This window comes from Chionomys nivalis, chromosome 10, assembly GCF_950005125.1.
Source record: "Chionomys nivalis chromosome 10, mChiNiv1.1, whole genome shotgun sequence".
Taxonomy (NCBI): domain Eukaryota; kingdom Metazoa; phylum Chordata; class Mammalia; order Rodentia; family Cricetidae; genus Chionomys; species Chionomys nivalis.
Genome location: NC_080095.1, coordinates 2,937,404 through 2,959,363, shown reverse-complemented (window position 1 = coordinate 2,959,363; position 21,960 = coordinate 2,937,404). Strand labels below are relative to the sequence as shown.

At 37.3% G+C, this 21,960-nt stretch overlaps 1 protein-coding gene across 2 annotated transcripts in view; it reads left to right on the top strand.

The window, feature by feature from the left end:
* Nucleotides 1-18,919, top strand: part of Macc1 (MET transcriptional regulator MACC1) — an 89,377-nt gene extending 70,458 nt beyond the window's left edge. For both annotated transcript variants that reach the window (XM_057783052.1, XM_057783053.1), the window contains exons 5-6: nucleotides 2,237-2,425; nucleotides 18,443-18,919. In XM_057783052.1, the coding sequence (XP_057639035.1) occupies nucleotides 2,237-2,425; nucleotides 18,443-18,655 (402 nt within the window). In that variant the 3' untranslated portion in view covers nucleotides 18,656-18,919. The remainder of the gene's footprint in view (nucleotides 1-2,236; nucleotides 2,426-18,442) is intronic.
* Nucleotides 18,920-21,960: the final 3,041 nt, after the last annotated feature.

The following is a 21,960-nucleotide window of genomic DNA, read 5'->3' as shown; positions in this document are numbered from 1 at the left end:
CATTAAAAAGTAAGTTTTAGTAAAGCTGGAAGCAACAAAGAGAAAATGATGGATGAATTCAATATATAGCATTAATAATAATTTGCATGTTAAGAAAATTATTCTACAATGACACCAAGAACAGTAAAACTTGAGAGTTATAATGTCTAGTTGGTGAGTGGACAGTTTTATTATGATATGTTCTGTCCTTAGTGAGTATGGGCTCCGGTGACTGAATACTAGAAGTTTTCCTGCTCAGTATAAGCTACACATTGATTTTGTGATTGTTTCTTTGTGTAACTCAGATGTACAGTAGAGATGTTCAAAAAACTACAAACAAAATGTTACTTTCTTTTCTTACTAGCTCAAAATAGGTTATTTTAGCCTCATAATCTGAAAGTTCAGGTCGTACCATACCAGTAGTTTGGGGAGGGCATAATAAATCATAGAATGCCTTGATTAGACAATGTTGATAGAGACCTACTCAAAAGAGTGGCCCTTAATGGACCCCAAAACTATTATTAACCCTCAGTGATGCCCTTAAGACTCCCTTCTAAAAGAGGCTTAGGCCCGGCCCTCTGTTAGCAAAGCAATTGATCCTTCTGTGATGTAGAGTTGTGTCTTCAAACACCCTTTGCATTAAGTGAAAGTTTTTCTTGCTCTGTGTCTTGATATGTGAAGTCGAAAAGTAAAAATAGATTGCTTTTGTCTCCTAATATGTGACATTTCTGAAAACCCTTTAGCATGTGATTTTATATTAGTTCTAAAAGATTAGGCACAATGATATTGTCTCCATATTCATTATACAAAACATTACAATAGTATATCAAATACTTCTTATGAAATTGTACTTTGACATGGTAAAGCCATGCCACAAAAACTCAAGTGTACTTTGAAGACCTGCTGCCCTCGTATTGCTTCTCACTGTGGCCACCTTTGATCAGTATAAAAAGAGGGATCAACAGAATTTGTGTTTAGAGTCCAAACTGTTCTTTTAACTGTAGATTTCAGAAGAATAAATATGGTAAATTTTTATTGGTGCCTTTTAAAATTAATTTAACTTTACTTATTCTTTTTCATGGGTAAATAAAACTTCTAGGTACCATTACATAATAAACAACTGCCAAACATCTTTACAAACTTATTTACATATATATGTATATATTCATATATTTTAAAAATATACTCAAAGCAACAAAAAAGCTCTTAGGCTTGCCTGAAATGAATAGTAAGAGAGAAAGTTTAAGGGTGCAATAAATGAAGAAAGGGAGTCTGGTAGCATCCCACTTTCACATTGTAGGAGAATATTTGCCTTTATTACTTTGTCATTTATGTGTTGTTGGGGTTTCTGTCTTGCCCAGGTCCCACAATTGTTAAATCCCAAAGAAATCACACAGAGGTCTACATTAACTATAAACTGATTGACCCATTAGCTCAGGCTTCTTATTAACTCTTATAACTTATATTAGCCCATTATTCTTATCTGTGTTAGCCATGTGGCTCAGTACCTTATTCATCGGGGCAGTCACCTCTTGCTTTTTCTGTGGCTGGGGTCACATTGCCAACCAGGAGTTTCTTCTTCCCAGAATTCTCCTGTTCTCATTGACCAGCCTCTACTTCCTGACTGGTTGCCCCACCTGTACTTCTTTCCTGGCTACTGGCCAATCAGCATTTATTTAAAATATAATTGACAGAATATAAACCATTGTCCCACATCATTTATGTTAACAGAATCACATTAGAGGTGAGGGAGGCAGGTTATTTAAATTCAGAAATGTCTGTAACTTAGTTTAAAATTAAAGGAATATCTTGTGTTTACTCAATAAGCATGATTCTAAGAAAAATTTCAACCACATTTTGCTGAAATAGATCTGTGTTAATCCTCTGGTAAGACAGGGAATAAGCTTGAGGTGAGTGAGTAATTACCTCTAGGTTCAGAGATTATCAATTGCTGAAGCCTTAGGTACTGATAAAAGGGTTGATAGTGTTCCATTAGCAGTTAAAGTCATATATTAGTAATGTGATTTACCCATGATCCCATAGCTATACTAAAGCTCCTCTATTTCTAGTATATATGTTCACTGTGTTTGTTTGTTGAATTTTCCTAAATATAAACCACTGTTCTGAGTTTAAAAACCTTAACTATATGTGTGGTGTGAAAAGGTATTTTAATTTCTAGAACACATAATGCAAATTATAGTTTCAAGGAAAAAGTCAATGAGTTGTTTCTAAGCATGATGGATACTCGCTGCCACAGGCTCTGCTAAAGATGGATCACCAAGCATTAGTCGCACGTCTTCTCCAAGAGGCTGTTATTCTAACCTCAGCTGTTAAGCTCGGAAGAAGCTGGAGGGAACTTGCTGAGAAATCTGCAGGACTCACTAAGCATCAGATGCAGGCGTATGAAATTCCTTACCGAGGAAAATCTGGAGATGTTTCAGCCGAGGTGAGATTTTCACATGTTCTATTCAGTGGTGACAAACTGTAGCCAAGTAGAGAAAATGTAATTTAGTCTTTTTGATGTTTATGAATTAATTGAAGGAACATTCGAGAACACTTGGTCCCTACTAACTGAAGTTATTATCTGGTAACCCTGTTGGAAATGTCTGAAATATATATCATACTTCTAAAAAACATATTTATATTTCTCTTGTTAGATTTTATATTTACATGGCTTTTGAGCAAATTAATCCATTAAATTGGAGCAGTGAGAACACAAGGCTACAAGAATTTAAGGCACAGAGCAGGTACATTTTTGAGTTAATAAATACTCAAGTCAACTCAGAGAAGATATTCTTAATCATTTATGACAAGTGATAGTACTTGATGATGAATCCTAGGAGGGGAATAATATGAAGCCACTGAAAATGACTTACAGAGATATCAAAGAGTCATTTCATCTTTTTTAATTCTATGTACAGTAAGAATTATTAATATCATATACAGAAAGAAAGCATTTAGTGCAAAGATATTCATCACAAAACCTGCTTGTTTCAGCAGTATTATTACATGGATTCTGTTATGCACATTGCATATATGTATTTCTTCAGATTACTATAATAGCAATGTGATCTAATTGTTTCATATAAATTACAATGTTTTCCATTAATGAGTATATGGTAGATGCCCTGTATCTTTCAGCAAGTTAAAACTTTTTCAAGATGTTTAAGTTAAGGTCAATATTCTCTGAGATGGTGACATTATAAGCACAATCTGTATGTTCTGTGTCATTTTGGGTCCTAAAGACAGATGGATGGAAGGATGGATACACACACACACACACACACACACACACACACACATGTTTTTCAAGAGAGGGTTTCTATGCGTAACTAGCTCTCCTGGAACTCACAGACATTCGACTGCCTCCCTCTCTCAAGTGCTGGGATTGAAGGCCTTTTGACCTTTTCTACAATGCCTGGCCATAGAGATGGATGTTTGCTTTTCAGATTCCTCTTCTTACTTTGCATTCTGTTAGGTGATCAGGTTGCAGACTTTCTAAGAGGAGTTCAGTAGGTCAAGTCAGTTGACTCCTTCCAGCTGCAACAGGTGTCAGATGGACAGTTGCTGAATCCCTGAAACCCAGCTCACAAGAAAGGACTTCTAAACAAAATCTGTCCAGGAGCAGTTAGGGACTGGACACATATGTACCACTTATCTGCTACACTTATCTTCGTAAACCGTGAGGGGAACTGAAGCCTATCAATGAGCGGAATGCAGAGTGAGCACAGCATACAAGATGGACACAAGTGTTTTCTGAGGGAGCTGGAAAGTCAGGAACTTTGAGGGAGAAGAGAGTACTGCAAGAACTGTGCTGCTGTGCTGCTGACATTTCAGTGAACTAGTTAAAAAGCTGTCCAGTCCAAAACTGCTATTCTTTTATCACGATAGGGCCTTGCTTTTGTGAGTTTTCTTTAGATTTACTGGAGAGCTGTTTGTCCTGCCAGCCTTGCTAAGCATCTGGATTCTTTCTATTTGTGTTTATTGCTTGCCTTCCCTCCAATCTTGATGCAGGCTAACTAACCCACAGCCTGTTTGTCCATTATTTACTTTCACACAGCCCCAATCCTAAGTGTCTGTGTGCGAGGCTGATAAAATCTCAGAAACCTAAAGGAAACCCCTAGATGTTTTCTAGCGGCAACAATTCAATTCATTGCAACTAACACTACAGCCAGAGTCTGATTCATGTTATCACTTAGGAAAACAAAGGCATTTGGGCCTGAAGCCATTCTAAATGTCCTATAGGAATTTTACCTGTTTGGCCACTCACAAGGACAATGCATGTAATTTCCACATCCCCAAATATTGATGTAGAGTGTTGTTTCGTTTTGGGAAAAGAGCCATCTTAAACGAGATGGGTTTGACAAGTCAGGTAGTTGATGTGTAACTACTTCTGTTTGGAGTGTAGTGGTTAGGAACTGGCTTTGGGGTGAGGGAACACGAATTTAACGTTCCTTTACTGTGCTGTCTTTGTTTCTTTCATGTCATTTACTCTGACATATGATCTATGGGCCCTGTGTCCCTGGTACAATATTTTCTTCTGCAACACAGGAACCTGGGCATCTCAACAGGTTCTCTCAGGACGCAGCTTGACAACTATGACATTATCTTGCTTCCAAAATAAGCCTGATCTTCTTCGTCAAACCTCAGGCTGACTGAAGAATGGGGATACTGAAAGTACCTTTCCTATATATTTTAGTACTTTTGACCATTTAGTGTTCTTTTTGAAGTGAAGGGAAATTCTTTTGAGAATTCTGAGAATGTCACTTTTTAAAATAAACACCTCCTCAATTTATATTTTAAGTTAATACAAATACTACATTAAAGCTACTACATATAATGTTTAGAACCAATCATATGCATATACACATTTTAAAAATTATTTTTGTAGGTTTTTAAAAGATCTGTTAATTTTTATTTTTTATAATATATAAACACATTGCCTGTATGTCTGTCTAGGCAGCACATGCGTGGTTGGTGCCCATGAAGGCTGGATTAGGTGTCACATTCCCTGGGACTGCAATTACAAAGAGTTGTCAATGTCCATTTGGGTGCCAAGCATTGAAACTGGGTCCACTGTGAGCGAAGTCAGTGAACTACTTCACTGCTGAACTGCCTCTTCAGCCCATGCAAAACACGTTTTAATAAAGATGTTTTTATCAGAAAATATGTTTATAAAATATAAAGATGTAAGTGATGTCTTTTTTTTTTTTAACAAGAACACAAATCCACTTTTATTTATTTACTTCTCATTAACTGAAATTCGGAAAGGGTACAGCATCACACAGAACAGAGTCTGTGTCCAGTGGCCTTTGCAGGAAGGTTGCTTCGGAATTTGGCACGAACCCTGCTACTGGTTCCATGGGCCCCAGGAACCCCCCCCCCATAACTCTGGTTTTATTTAGCTTGCCTCCAGGGGGGGTCGCTGTATTGTTGTTGTTGTTGTTTTTTTTGCTTTATACACATAAGCGCATCTCTTACCCAAGTAGAATTCAGTTTCATCTCAGGCATAAACACCTTCAATTTTAAGAAGAGCTGTGTGCTTTCTCCGGTTCCAGAGACCTTGTTGTTGCCAGCAAAAATGTCCTTGTACCACAGCCTTCCAGCCATGTTTGGCTTTCAGATGTCCTCTTCCCAGCAGGTTCCGGGAATCTGCCCCCAAAGTTCGCAACAGGAACTTCCCTCACCTCCCCCCAGCACTTTGTTTTGTTTTTCATTCGTTTGTTTGTTTTTTCTGTGAACGTTAATATAAATTCTGTGTAGTTTTTCTGAAGATATTTAAAGATTTCATTTAAAAATTTAAGAAGCCATTAAATACCAGAAAGACAGCACAATTTTTAAAGTCTGATTTTACAGAGAAAAGCTGCAGTTTTCAAATCTAACACTTTTCTAGGCCGGAGGCTGGGCCTCAGTCAATCTTCTACAGATTACTGGCAAATATGACATTAATTTCTCTGTGACTCTCTTCCATGGAATCTTTCTAACAATAAAGATTAGGTTTCTCCTTTCTTATTTGCTAAAGACCCTAACGGTTCCTCTCACACTTTAAATTTCCTCTGCCCACTCACCTCCCATCTAGTACAGGCACCAGAAGGCTTAGTTCCTTTGGCATGTCACACAGGGCCACACTGTCTCCATGGAGACACAATGAAGCTAAGATTTTTAATCCCCATGTGTTTTTCATCTCTGACACTATTCAAGTGTAGAACAGTGCAGTAAGCCAGGTGTCCCAAGTCTAATTCTCTTTTGGATCCTCTAGAAGCAGTCCTTGTTTCCCCTTTTCTGATTTACAACTAGAGTGCTCGAAGCATTTCATCCTATATATAAATTAAAAATGAGAACGTAGAACTGTTGTGATTTCATCTTAGATAACTTACTTCTTATGCAGGCATAAGGACCCTGATTTGTTCTTGTTAGATTTCTTGTACTTCTTATGCAGACATAAATCTAATGTTCACATTAGTTTGAAATTAGAATGAACTATTAGTTTTTAAATAAAAATTTTTTTGAAGAAGCTCCACTACAGAACTATATCTCCATCAAGAAGCACATAATGACATAAAAATAAAAATAGTTGTGTGTCAGTTGCCATGAGAATCTTCACACATCTCATTAATTTCAGCGAACAGTAAGCAGGGCGTTAGAATCATCCTCTTTCTAACACACAGGTACCTACCCTGAGTATCAATGCATTTATGTAGCACCCAGAGTGACATGGTGAGTGATAGAACTTGGGTTTGGAATTCTTTTAGTCTTACTCGTGCTTCTAACTGCTAATCTTTACAGAACTGACTAATTCAGCAAAGATCAAAAAAAAAAAAAAAAGAAAATCAGGAAAATGCAGGAGATGCCACCTAAAACCTATGGTATTTTAGTTACTGAGAGTCCCTGCAGTGGACTCTTGTTAGCAGTGAGGTCTAGAACTGACAAGAAGTCATGTGTGGAGGAGGAAGACATGACATTTTGTTGTAACAAGAGTGGCAGGGCTGCTTCCCACCGCCACCCGGCTAGCTTTACCTGAAATAATTACATGGAAACTGTATTATTTTAATCACTGCCTGGCCCATTAGCTCCAGCCTCTTATTGGCTAGCTCTTACATATTGATCTAACCCATTTCTAATATTCTGTGTAGTACCATGAGCTGGCTTACCAGGAAAGATCTTAACCTGTGTCTGTCTGGAGTGGGAGAATCATGGCGACTCCCTGACTCGGCTTCTTTCTCCCAGCATTCTGTCTGTTTACTCCACCCACCTAAGGGCTGGCCTATAAATGGGCCAAGGCGGTTTCTTTATTAAATGAAAGTAACTCCTCCATCATTTCCCCTTTTTTTGTTTAAACAAAAAAGAAAGGCTTTAACTTTAACATAGTAAAATTACATATAACAAAATGGTTATCAAGCAAGAATTACAGTTACAATATTTATATCTATTTTATCTCTTATCATAACTAAGGAAAACTATCTATCCATTCTTCAACTCCATCAAAGACTCCAGAGGATATAATATTACCTAAGCAAACAAGAAATCCAAAACTCTAGAAATGACAGAGACATCTCGCTGCCTGTACAGTCACCCAAAGTTCTTTTGTACCGTTGGGGCATCTGTCTTCGGCCTTCAGGCCCATAGTAACCAGCAGACATTTTTCATCAAGCAGGAAATTCCAAGGACAGTTCAGTCACTTTTTGCTGTGTCCTGCAGAATGTCTCGCAGACTCTTTTATGAGTCAGGAACCCCGAAAGATCATCTCACCTTTAGGAAAGTTCAGCAGTCCTCTCTCTGTAGGTTCTTTGTGTCCAGTTTATGCAACAGTCCAGGCAAGAACAGTTTCTTGCCCAAATGGCTATCAAACTCCATAAGGATCCTCTTCGATGCCCATCTTCAAAGTAGATTGGTGCTGCCAGGAGCAGACATGTCTCATTGTCATGAAAAGCCCTAAGTTATTAAAACATTAAATGCTATGTTCTGTAGTCTTTGAAAGATATGAAGAATGCCTAATTGAAATATATCTCTATATATCTAGAAAATCTAACTAACGTGACTACAAGCTTGACTATTATTTATGATTATCCATTAGCAACCTATATTTCCTAATTATACATTACATTTTTAAATGAACTACACAATCACAATACCTTAATCAAGATCAGAAATACATATACATATAACAAAATTGACCTTAAAATCCATACCAATGTAAATTATTCATATCTATATCATTTCCCCCTTTAAATGTAAAAGAACATTTATAAACCATATTTGGGAACATGGGCGCAGTTTTTTCTCTCCAACTGCTTCCTGCTGAATGGGGGTGTCGTTAATTAGGTCTTTCATGGTATAATCTCTGTGCCAGGGTCATCACAGTTGGCAGTTGAGTGAAGTAAATTTTTGAGGGTGTTCACAGTAACCTTTCAGGAGGATGTGGTCTATCATACCATATTGGGATAGAAGAAATCCACAGGGTCGCATCCTCTGTGAAAACAAAAGAAGACCCTCTCCAAAGCATCATATCCTTAGACCCATATTCTGAAATCATAATACCCTTATATCCATTCTGGTTTAGCTTGGCTGCCCATATAATGAAATGTCTCTCTGTACTTAGCTCCTTCACAGTCAAAAATTTTAAAAAAAACACAATAATACAAAGAATCCAGACTCTCTGTGAATTTTCCATTTTTACGTGGCTTATTTTTCTTTATTTCTTTTAATCTATAACTATCTGTACTCTGTCTCTTTAAGGACTTTATCCCCCTTTTTTAAGGGCATTAACTTTATTCTCTCTCTATATATATTTTTTCTCTCTCAAGCCTACGTACATTCATCCAACACTGTGACCCATAGAGGTCTTTTATGTCTGAATCTGTTTTATTGTGAATCTGTAAATTTTTTTTCCAGGAGCATTTCTTAAAATGTTAAGCAGTTCTTAAAAACTTAAGTTGCACCATGTAGGGGTAATACGGTACCACCTGTGTTCAGCTCAGTTTAAACCTTAACTGCACTGTTATTATAATAATTACGGTAGTTCCTGCCTGAGACCAGCATAGTTCAGCATGGTAAAGCTGAGCTGCTCCTGCCTCAGAGCCATTTGGTGCCCCTGAGCAACAGCATGCAATGACTTCCTTTTAGGCACACAGAGAGTCTAGTTGCCATCAAACAAATCGTAGCACTTTATTCCAAATGCTCCATTCAAAGACTCTTTCTCCCTCAGGAGCCAGACAGAGATCGCAATGGCGGCACAGTGCAGAAAGCCGGCATTTTAAAACAGCCAGTTTTTTCCTGCTGCTGAGTCAGGACAATTTATTTGCCGCACGCAACCCACAAACAGCAAAAAGCTGTCTTAAATTCTCTCTGTGTCCTTTTTAAGCCCTCTCAGGTTTTACGTGGAGTTCATTAGCACGTTGAGAGCCACTCTGTTGTAACAAAAGTGGCAGGGCTGCTTCCCACCGCCACCCGGCTAGCTTTACCTGAAATAATTACATGGAAAACTGTATTATTTTAATCACTGCCTGGCCCATTAGCTCCAGCCTCTTATTGGCTAGCTCTTACATATTGATCTAACCCATTTCTAATATTCTGTGTAGTACCATGAGCTGGCTTACCAGGAAAGATCTTAACCTGCGTCTGTCTGGAGTGGGAGAATCATGGCGACTCCCTGACTCGGCTTCTTTCTCCCAGCATTCTGTCTGTTTACTCCACCCACCTAAGGGCTGGCCTATAAATGGGCCAAGGCAGTTTCTTTATCAAATGAAAGTAACTCCTCCATCAACATTTCATTTCATTTGCTGGAATCCAGAAGCAAGACTGTTCAGGCAAAGCTCCCTTGCCTGGATTCCAGTTCCATTAGTCCATTCATTAACTCCCATGACTTTGGACACGTTGCTTGGCTCTTCTAAGAATTTTTTTTAACTGAGTTGTATAACACAACCTTTTCAGGCATTTAGACGGTCAGATAAAAGAACATGTATAAATAACATGTATAAAATATTTTTGATAGTTGATGTCAGTTGTCATTATAAAACACAAAGTACCTATTATTTTGTTGGATTTGACAAATCTACGACCTTGAGTGATTTTCTGGAAAATGGAATAAAATGCAACCATTTTTAGTGATGTGAATGAAAAAGAATGTAGGTAAGAAAAAACGTCGACAGTATTTCAAGGTTTCTGTGCTGAGAAACTAGCAAGATGTTAACATATAGGAAAAAATGAGAAAAGGTCTTGGCCAATCAACTTTTCCTCGTGGGCTTAAAATTTAATCGTTCTTGGAAAATATCTATGACAAAAGGTAGAAAAGATGGCTTTGGACTATGAGAGTGATCCTGCTCACAGTACACATAGGTCTTTGTTTATATGGGTACTCTATTGTCTCCTTATTTATCTGAGCCTTGCCCTGTTGCAAAGGTATGTAAACCTTTATTGTTTTGCAGTAAGATCTAAACTTATTCTTTCATAAAGGGAAAAGTATTCTGTGGAAAATCACGAACTTGTGGCAGAATGTACCCTCTCACACCCTTAGTGTTGGAACTAGAGATGGCACAGTTATATTTTTTACCATGTTTTAGAGATGGGGTCACATAGAGGTTGGTCATGAGCTCACTGTGCAGTTTAGAATGACCCTGAACTACTGCTCTTCCAGCCTCCATCTGAAGGCATGGGCCCCATACATGTTTACGTGATGGTGGTGATTGAATTCATCTTTATGGTTGATAGTCGAACATTCTATCAATTAAGGTACATTTCCCAGGACTTATTTTAAATTTTCTTTATCAAGTCTGTTTTGAAGAGGGAAACAGGTCTGTGATTTTAGAAAAGCAGCTAAGCATATAACCAAACAGCGGTGTTTGTAAAAGTCACTTGGTAATAAAATAACTGTGTGATGATCCTTTAGTGAAATGATGCTTAATTAGGGACTCAGTGACCTGGATTCAAACTCAACAAACTCAACAGTAGTTACCTATGACCGAGGACCTAACGTGTGAGGAAATATTTATATCTGTCGCTTCACGTACTTAGTGGTGCTTTGATGACATTTTATACACTTCAGTTTACTTCACAGCAGGAAAACAAAAATCTCAGAGAAAAATTTGACCAAGATTTCTCTCTTTTGTCACATTTAACCAAACACTGTGTCTCTTTTGAGAAAGTAGGATGGCTCAGAGGAGTTAGCGTTTTTCTTTTCTGAAGACAACAACCACCTGTTTTAAACATTATTTACGTATTTACTAATTAGAGATGGTATAAAATAACCTAGATATTGTAAATGATGTGCTGAATACAGAACACATATAATAACCATTAGGAAGCCTAACTTGCCTCAATACTTCTGCAGCTAATGGCACTTAAAATGAAATGCTGCTTCTATAATTTTATGAGATTATTACTCCTCTAATATGGAAAAAGGCAATTATCCAAAAGTAATTAAAGTCAATTAAATTCTTTATGTTATTTCTATTTTATGAGTTAAAAAAGATAGACTGGGATGCCAGTACTGATCTTACTGCCTTTTGTCATATACTGCAAAGTCTAATGAGTTGTATTGGCTTCCAGGATGAAGAACGCTAAAACTGTAAAACTTTATTATTCTTGTCTCTATTTTTATTTCAGTTCATTTGGCATTGCATATTTCATCATCTTTGCTCCCTTACTTTTACTATGTCTGCTAATACTGGAAAGGTAAATGGAGGGAAAGATGTATTTCTCCTATATATATACTAGGACCCTGGAAAATCACTTTACTTATTAGACTAAATGCTTTGCTACTTCTCTGTGTATAAACAGAGGGGAGCACACGGATGAAAAATTCAGAGTGCTATCCTCCATTAGCATCATGTTTCCTATTCCAGGATTAGATCATACTGCCAGGAAGGTAGCATTAAGAAATCTAAAGGGATGGGAAATGGCTTAGTGGGTAAGGACTTTGACCATAAACCTGAGAACCTGAGTTCTTAGCTGAATCTCAGCTTTCATGTAAATGCCAGGTGGGCATGGCAGCTCCCTAAAATCTTAACAGTTACAAAGTAGAAAAAGGGAATCTCTGGAGCAAGCTGATTAGGTAGACTGGATGAGAAAACTCTGTCTTGATAAACAAAGTTGGAGCCCCTGATCTCAACTTCTGGCTTCCATAAATAAGTGCACACATACACGCATATCCCACTCAGGTGAACACATTTACACAAATGCACACCACATATACATATACCCAGAGAACGAAATCTGACAGCAGAGATGTAAGGATGGAGCTCTGCATCAAATGTTTGTGACAGAGTTGAAAAGGCTGGGGGAATTTGTTCTGTGGTTCAGAATAACTCACTTTTCCTAATTTTCTGAGAAATCACAACACTGACATCCAAAGAGGCTGTGCAAGCTTGCACTCCCACCAGCAATGCAGAAGTGTTCACTTTTCCCTACAATCTCTCCAACATAAATTGTCATCAGTATTTTTAATCTTGGCCATTCTTACAGGGGTAAGATGGAATCTCAGAGTTGTTTTGATTTGCATTTCTCTGATGACTAAGAATTTTGAACATTTCCTTAAGTGTCTTTCAGCCACTTTAGATTCTTCTTTTGAGAGTTCTCTGTTTAGGTCTGTACTCCATTTTTATTTTATTGAATTATTTGTTCTTTTGATGACCAATTTCTTGAATTTTTTGTATATTTTGGAGATCAGACCTCTGTCTGATGAGGGGTTAGTGAAGATCTTTTTCCATTCTGTATGCTGTCATTTAGTCATGCTGATTGTGTCCTTTGCTTTACAGAAGATAGACCCAGTAATACCACTTTGGGGTATATATCATCCCTAAGAGTAATCCAGGTTCCCTGCTCTGTGGGAAGTCCAAGGACCACCCACCTCCATCCAGGTCTATTAAGGTGAGCATCCAAACTGCCTAGGCTCCCACAAAGCCAGTACGTGCAGTAGGATCAAAAACCCATTGCCATTGTTCTTGAGTTCTCAGTAGTCCTCATTGTCCATTATGTTCAGCAAGTCCGGTTTTATCCCATGCTTTTTCGGACCCAGGCCAGCTGGCCTTGGTGAGTTCCTGATAGAACATCCCCATTGTCTCAGTGTGTGGGTGCACCCCTCGTGGTCCTGAGTTCCTTGCTCGTGCTCTGTCTCCTGCTCTTGATTTGTAAAATGAGATTTCTTTCGTGAACTACTTGGATCTGTATTATATTTTAATACAGAATCCCACACAATTGATACAAGCAAGTTATCTTCTGTGTTTTTGTCATTGTTATATTCTCATTTTAGGGAGGCAAGTATAAATAAAATATAAATTCTGAAAATTAAATATGGACATGTTAAAGAATTTGAATCCAAATATCATATATGTTCTCCATAAAGGACAAAAACTGATTGGACCATTTATTGCATTGAGGAAATCTGGCTTTGTGAAGAAAAGCTTAATATAAAAAAGTTATGTTTACCTCATCTGATATTTGTTTACTGAAGAATAACATATTTCTTAAATTTCAGTATTCCTTCACTGTATGCAGTTTATAGCTGTTGGCAGAACTGTGAGTTTTCTTAGCTTCAGTATTATTTGTCCCTTTAATTATTGTAGTGGTTTAAGTGGGGAACTTCTCCAAACGGCTCATGCATTTGTTCACTTTGGTCCTCAGTTTGTTGGTGCTGGTTAGGAGTGTGAATGGAACTTTTACGACATGGAGCCTTCATGAAGTTTGTCACTGGAGGTGGGCTTCAAGAGCATATAGCTTGCTCACTTCAAGCTTCTTTCTTTTACTTCCTATGTGAGGTTTAACTGTGGTGTCTCAGCTTCTTGTTCCAGGTGCTTGCTGCTTACCTCCCCAGCTATTATTGACATCTAGCCCTCTGAATACTTAGTTAAAATCAACTCTTTCTCCTATAGGTTGGTTTTGGTCATTCATTTTTGACACACCAACAGAAAAGCAACTAATCTACTTTTCAAAAACAATTAAAACATTCTTTTGTCTTTATTCTTCTGGCTAATGAAAGCTAGCCTTTCTTTTGAATGTTTTAAATGGGCTATCTCTTCAGTCCTCAATAATCTTAAATTATCTATCTGGAAACATTAGAATTTAACCCACAAATTATTTTTCTTTATAGAATGTTCATTTTTGTATTTTTTCCTTCCTTTAAAAATTCGCTCATTTTTTGATGTTTATATTTCTTGATGTTTATATTTCTCTTCTTCCTGCACTCAAATTCTGTATGTGATCCATTTGTTGGGTGGCTTCTGTTTATTTGCACTTGTCTTTCTGTAGGCACTTCACACTGACGTTTTTAGGGTGGAGTCCATATTCTTGTTTGCCTTGGTACATGCATCATTGAATCACTTGGTGTTATAAGATATGAGGGAGGCAACAGAAAAAGATGCCCTTTGTGGTGTGATGGTGAAATTTTAATAGCTGGTTCTGCAAGAGGGGAAATTCCTCAATCATTGCCTTTGCTAACTTCCATGATATAAATACTCCCAACCTTGATGGATTTAATCCATCAATACTAAACACACACTCATACAATACCAGCTATGTGGGGCTGTAGAACTGCCTCCAGTTAAGTTACTAGATAGATATCCTTTTGAGTCAGCTGGGTACCACCGTTTTTTGTAACATGAATACAATTCTGTACTCTAACTCTACCCTCTCTCCATCCTTTGCTTCTGTATCTTACTTGTGTCTACAATAGTACATTTAACTGAAGTTTAAATTTCCATCCACTTTTCTCTTCTTTGACACAGTAGAAGACTCACATATTTTTCTTCATCACTGTGACATAAATAATGTTCAATCCTTGACTGCTTTCAGGTCATTTGACCATTTTAAGTTTTCATCAGATAGCTCCTGTCCATTATCTCATACTCCGTATGGTTAAAAATAAAGCTTCCTTATCTTGCTCCTATTAAAAGTTTACAATTTTCTATGTATACTACTAACAAGCATTGAATGCAAACTGTCGTATAAGTTCTTCTTAGGGTGCCTTATTGAAGAAAGAAGACTAAAAATTATTATACATACTTTATAGCTTAAAAATTCAAAGCTCAAACGGAACTATCAAAAAAGCAATGGAACCTGGATGTGAGCATAGGACTACTGCCAGTAAAACCCAGTTTCCTTTTTTTGCAGCATATGAGTCCTCATCGAATGACAAGATCATGTCATATGGCAGGAGAGGTGGCTCATCAGTTAAGAATATTGGTTGCTATTGAGGAGTACTGGGTTTGGTTCCCAGCACCCATGTAGTGGCTCACAACTTGCATCTCCAATTTCAGCAAATCCAAAACCCTCTTCTGTCTTCTGAAGGTGCCAGTCACACACATAGTCCACATATATTATATGCACATAAGACAAAATAAAACTTTAATAGTTCCTGTCTTTCTCATATTGATTCATATAGGTTAATCTATAGGTACTTTTTGTAATTGTTATTACCATGTCCTGTCTGTTTACTCATTGTTTGTCCAAATGATTGCCTTATTCCTATATCTAAGCACCATGCTTTTCCCTCATGACCTTGCTGTAATAGAAATTCTTGTAGGGATATGTATTCAGTGAATTTTGACTTAGCAAGTAAAATAATTAGTGGAAAAGCATGTATTTACCATATTTAAACTATGTGTGATAGTTTTTTTTTTTTGCCATATGGGTTGAAAGTCACAGGTGATTTTGTATATGGCAAATTAGATTTTATACTGAAGAAATATGCAGGCTTTGTTGTATTGAAGAGAAAAAACCTGGATGGCAAATCCCATTCATATTTTAGTTCAAGTCAGGAAGGTAATCTCTGTCCTGTGATTCCACCCTAACACTCTCATACCCATGTCAGGGGTCATCAAATAAGTTTAAGGCAATATCCTCCCTTGCATTTCTGATTAATTTAGCTACTCCTTTCTTTGTACTTTCGGAAGACTTACATAGAGATCAGACCTCAACAGTCAATCCATGTTTCTCTGAATTCCAGTGCTGACTGCACTATTCTGTGCTGTCCAAACTGTCTAATGTGAGGGAGTTATGTAGTACTCAGTGTAAGTGTATGGAGGGATGTAGGCTATAAAGTATACCGTCACCTGAGTATATCTCTAGTCTCCGAAGTCTCCGAGCAGCACAGAGAAGTCGACTCACTTCTAAACACTCCTGCAAGCTTTTCTGTAAATGCTAAATTTCCTTGCTGCAGCAAGACATGCCATGCAGAGCTTAACTGCCTGGGTAAGACAGTGGGGTGGTTTTACTGTCCATGAGTATAAAAGTACTTGTATGTAAGCATATAAAAGAACTCTGAAACCACCCATTTGAAATGCCCAAATGTTCTCTGGTATTTTATGCTAATTTTTTGTGCTATATTACCTTTTACTCACTGCTGTCAGTCACTGCCTATTGTAAATATTTCCAAATATATTTCTGTTTCCTACTCAGTCACAAAGGGACTTAGAACAGTCTGGGGAGGCTGTTGAATATACATAACATTATGTTAAACAGTACACAACAATTTGAAAATTATTATACCAGCTAGCTGAATATTGGTGACTGAGTGGATTCAGTATAGAATATAAGTTTGGAGCATGGACAAGCAGTTTTCTGTTTTTTAAATCCACAGAAATTAATCAGCCATTTTAGTGTAGCACTGCATCTAAGTACTGACAGCTGAGATAGAGCCTGACATAAGCTTCTATTAATGTGGCCTAATTTGGTTTTCTTGGTGAATTGCTATTTAATCACTGGTAGTGTGAATAGTTTGCATCAACAGAACCCTTCAGAAAAGAGGACACCCCACTGCCCTTATTTCAGTAGCAGAAGATACAATTTCCCCGTAAACCAGATCAGTGATGACAAAGCTTGTATACAAACTCTAAGGCAGTGGTTGTCAACCCTTCTAATGCTGTAGCACTTTAACACAGTTCCTCATGCTGTGGTGACCCCAACCATGAAATATTTTCATTGCTGCCTTAAAACTGTAATTTTTTTAACTGTTATAAATCTCTATTTTCTAATGGACTTTTGGGAGGTTGTAAGCCATGGGTTGAAAGCAGCTACTCTAAGGTGACTTCCGCTTCTATGTCACATACCTTAGCATGATATAACTTTGATAATTATTTTATTCTCTATTTTGCAGAATCAGTCTGTGTAAGAGAGGCGAGGGAATAAGTGTTTATGTCCTCTCTGAAATGCCAACTAGAACAAATAACATCTCACCCTTTGAACATTTTTATATGGACTGAAGCAAACTATAATGGCATCAGAGATTTATTTCTGCCCACTTCAGTAATTAGACTATATGGGTAGTAGTGGTGGCAAATTGAAAAATTATATCCAATTACATGGAATGCTGATATTAATTGAGGTACTATTTTAAGAAAGCAATTACGTTCAATATTAAGCTCAAACTCGGTGCTTTTAACATTTTATAAATGGTAGAATTACAAATAAATCAACTTGGTAAGCCCAAATAAGCAATTACTACTAAAGTTTATATTTCAAATATTCTAATCATGAGTATATGCCTTGTTATTTTCTTAGAATAAATTCATGTTAACTTGTGTATATGTCTGTATTCTTCCATTTGCTTTGTCTCATTCCCTCCATTTGGGTTGCCTTTGTCTCATTCCCTCTGGGCCTGTTGCCTTGGTAACCATCATGTACTTGCTTGTATGTGAAATTCTCCTTTGGCATGCATTTATTTCTATGGGAACAGTGATGTCATTGGTGTGGACCTCAGGGGAAGAAAAGTGCAGAAACATAGAATGTTCATCTTTCTTTGCATCATAAAATGTACCATAAAAGTAAGTTTTTGAGTTAAAGAACTATATTTTTGTTTTTATTTTGATTTGATTATCAAGCTACAGTTTTACTTACGTATAGATTTGCTGAATAGAATGAGTTAAAAGTGCAAAATGTATTTGATATCATTGTTATGATATGTAGTATTATAAAACAACACAAATACTTATATGTAACAAACCTTATTCTTAAAAGTCAGATAATTAAAAGTTTATCTTAATAGTATTTGTTATTATTAAAAATATGGTGCTGAAAAGATAATTCTGTAGATAAAGAGGCTTGTCATGAAGCTTGACAACTGAGTATCACTTTGGGGACCCACATGGTATGACATAATTTACTCCATCAAGTTATCCCTTGACTTCCACATATATGTATGACATACATTCACTCTCACACACTAAATAAATAAATACATGAATAATAAAATGTAAATTTTAAATTATGCAAGGAATTTTATATTGACATCAAGGCAATATAAACTAAACAGTGGATCAAGAAAAAAGTCCATATTTATAACTATTTTATTTTTGAAAAACACTCTAGTTTTAGAAACACAGGGATATAAAAAATGATAGTGATTATCAAAAAGTTCACGTAATGAGCATTCCATTTTATTTTAAGTCCTTTACAGTTTAAAATTTTTCTATGTTTCTATCTCTGTCTGTTATTTGTCTGATATTCACATCAAGCTATTTTCTTTTCTTTATAGATGATGTGGAAACCTGCCTATGATTTTCTCTATGCATGGAGCAGTCACTATGGAAACAGCTGTAGAGATGTGTTACAAGACCTTCAATCAGCTTTGGACAGAATGAAAAACCCTATCACCAAACGGTGGAGAGACTTAACTGGAACTCTAATACTAGTAAATTCTTTAGAGGTTCTGAGAGCAGCTGCTTTCACTACTTCTCAGGAAACATAGACTGAAACAAGTTTGGGGATGAAGGAAAATGGTAAGCGGGAAAGTGTGTTTGTGTGTATGTATGTATGTATGCGTGAGAGAGAGAAAGAGAGAGACAGAAAGACAGACAGAAAGAGACAGAGAGGGAGGGTGAACTCATAAAGATGTCTTACTTTCACTGTGTTTGAAAAGCCATATTTTACCTTGAGAAACAAATCCTGGAACTCTTACAAAGGTTGGATTTTGTAATCAAATTTCTTTTTGTATGGGGTAAAACAGTAAACAGTAAAATGCTCTGGAACCGAGAAGGAAGGGAAAGCCTTTTTCTCTTATACAACATTCATTCAGTTTTCTAAAGTTAAAACAGATGAGTGTTTAAATAATATCAAGCAGATAGTTCAATAAACCAGAGTCTTTAATCCAGGTAGTTATCATGAGGCAGAGAAGTAGGAGGAGAGAGGGCACTTTGGGCCTTCAAAGGCTCCATGCCTTCTGTACATATGTGCATTCGTTAGTGGAGTCAGCCAGCATTGCTCCCTGCTCCATGCCTTCTGTACATATGTGCATTCGTTAGTGGAGTCAGCCAGCATTGCTCCCTGCTCCATGCCTTCTGTACATATGTGCATTCGTTAGTGGAGTCAGCAAGCATTGCTCCCTGCTCCATGTGCAGAAATTCAGGTGGAAGAGGATGCACGAGACCAGTGCAGAGTAGGTTTTCTGCCTTGAAAGACTGATTTGAATTTTTGAAAAGTCATGCCACATAGCAGAAGAGTGAAGAGGACAAAAAATAAAAACGTGTCCTGAGAGATGAAGCATGCTCCTCTTCTTCAGCATCTCCTGATTAGTTATCAGAAAACAAGACACTGTCTAAAAAACTAGCTTTAAACATGAACTAAAAATTTTCATCAGCTTCCTTCAGTATCTTTGGAATATATATGCCTAATTTGAAGTTTTTCCCCATGATCAGCATGAAAACATAATCCTTTAGCCATCAGGAGTATTTAATACTGAGTTATTACAAACAATCACCATCACCAAAGCACTTTCAGTCCTAAAATACTAACATCTGTGGGTATGCTCACATGAAGAGAGGGGAGAGAGAGAGAGAGAACAGAGACACAGAGAGAGAGAGAGAGAGCGGAGAGAGAGAGAGAGACAACACATCCTCTCTCGAGCTTATTACAAAGCTTGTGGAAGACAAAGTTAATGCAAGACAGTGTAGATGTTTGTGATTGGCAGAGTTGACAAAAGTGGTCTCTATCCATTAATCCCATGGCTGCCAAATTTTATGTGCTTAGACCTTCCTTTACTAATTTCTCTTAAGGGAGAATGAATCTAATGATAGGCACACAGGTGCTTGAGATGCAAGGCAATAATGAGGAAGAATGCAAAATATCTGGTTTCAGTGCTTTAATGATAAGGATGAACAAGAAAAATGCCATTATTAAACGTGAAATGGCATCTCCATTGAGAGCTGCAGAGGAGAAACTGTGATGCTGGACTCAAGGCTGTCATATGAATAGGGAAGAGAGTAGATTCAGCAAGATTGAAAAACAAATAATAAGACAAGCACTGCATCTGATGTTGACCAGGTAGGAGGCATGGAAGCTAGAAATCAGTAGGTACTTCAGACTGAGGACAGCGCAAGTTCTAAGAAGACAGAGGGTCAGGGTACTGAGTAAAAGGATGGGGAAAGGTTAAAGACGAGAGTGAGGGTGGAGGGAGGAGACTGCGCTCAGGCAACGAAAATCTTTAGGACTTAGGAAGGAATAATACACCTCAAGGTAAACTGAATGAAATTTTGTTTGTGGATTTCTGAATAAACCATATCCATTTGTTTACAAACTAAAGGCACCATCATTTTAGAGCTTTTAAGACTCCCACCCTAACGTATTTAAGACGTTCAAAAGTCATCTGAACCAGTGCTTAGAGCAATCTTAAAGGTTTTTCCCTATTTATTGTCCAAGGGCTTACAGATGCATGTTCAATGACAGAATTTGTTTTAGTTAAAAATAAATTCAAGGAGAGAAAAGGAAAAAAACAGCCATTTTGTTAGATTAGGGCACATGACTTTAAGTGGTGGCTTTGCTTTCTTTAGAACATTGCTGCTATCTTATTAATGTGCCGCACACTTGAGCATTTCTGCTCGGGGTAGCAAGGATTTAATTACTCAGGTTTTACCGACACCACAGCCCAAGAAGACAAGAGAACTTGTTAGCTGATCAGGGAAGTAAGATTAAAAGCAATATGTGTAACAGTTGTGTAGATAGGCCTTCTTTTGGGACTTCCCAGAGCTGTCTCAGACTCTTTTTCTAGCTTTTAGGATCCTACTCCTTGTACTGGGTGGGTCACCTTGTCCATCCTTAACACAGGGGAAGGTGTTTAGACTTACTACAACTTCCTGTGCCGTGCTTTGTTGATATACGTGGCAGGCCTGCCCTTATCTAAATAGAAACAGAGGAGAGGTTTAGGGTGGAGCTCAGAGGGGAGGTGTGGCTGGGGCAGGGGCTGGAAGGACAGGAGAGAGGGGAAACTGCAGTCAGGCTGTCAAATAAATAAATAAATAGAAATAAATAAATATTGAAAAGGAAAACAAAACACTTTAAGTTTGTACTTCGTTGTACTTTGAGATGGTAGTTGGGAATTTTAAGTAGAGTTTTAAAAAGTGGAAACCATCTCAGTAATTTAAGGATAGAACAGTGGTTTAAATATTAACATACACATAAAACTAATCATCTCCTGTATTTTCCCATGAGAATTTTAAACCCATTTCCAATCTGTCATTTTGAATTTGTTCTTATGCATTTTTATAAATTGTTCCTACTTTTCTCCATTTTACAATTTCCTTGCTGTGATGAATTTTTCCAATCAAGATAAATTTATTCAGTAATCACAAATTGCCTTTCCTACTTGGCAAGAAGTCAGTGGAATTAATAAGGCTCTTACAGCCTTCTTTGACATCATTAAAGTATCAAAAGCTATTAATCTAAAACTTCTCCAAGCATTAAGAAAATGGGAAGAGATTAGATAATCCTTTCAGTTCCTGTGGCTTTTCATTTAAGGATAAACAAATTAGCCTGGGATTTTAGATCAGTTCCTCGCTTGGAATGTGGTGATTGTTCTTTGTAATTCCCAGATTCTTGACTTCTTTCTTCAGAGTCCTTTGCCTGAGTCCGCAAGGGCGACTGCTTCAATAATGTGCAACTAACTGTTTACATTAATTACAGAAACAGCACACTTTTCTGTCTTGTAGCTAATACTTTGTAAGCCGTGTACTTGCGGACAGCTAAGTCTGTAGAATAATGAATCAATGGATGCTACTGAAC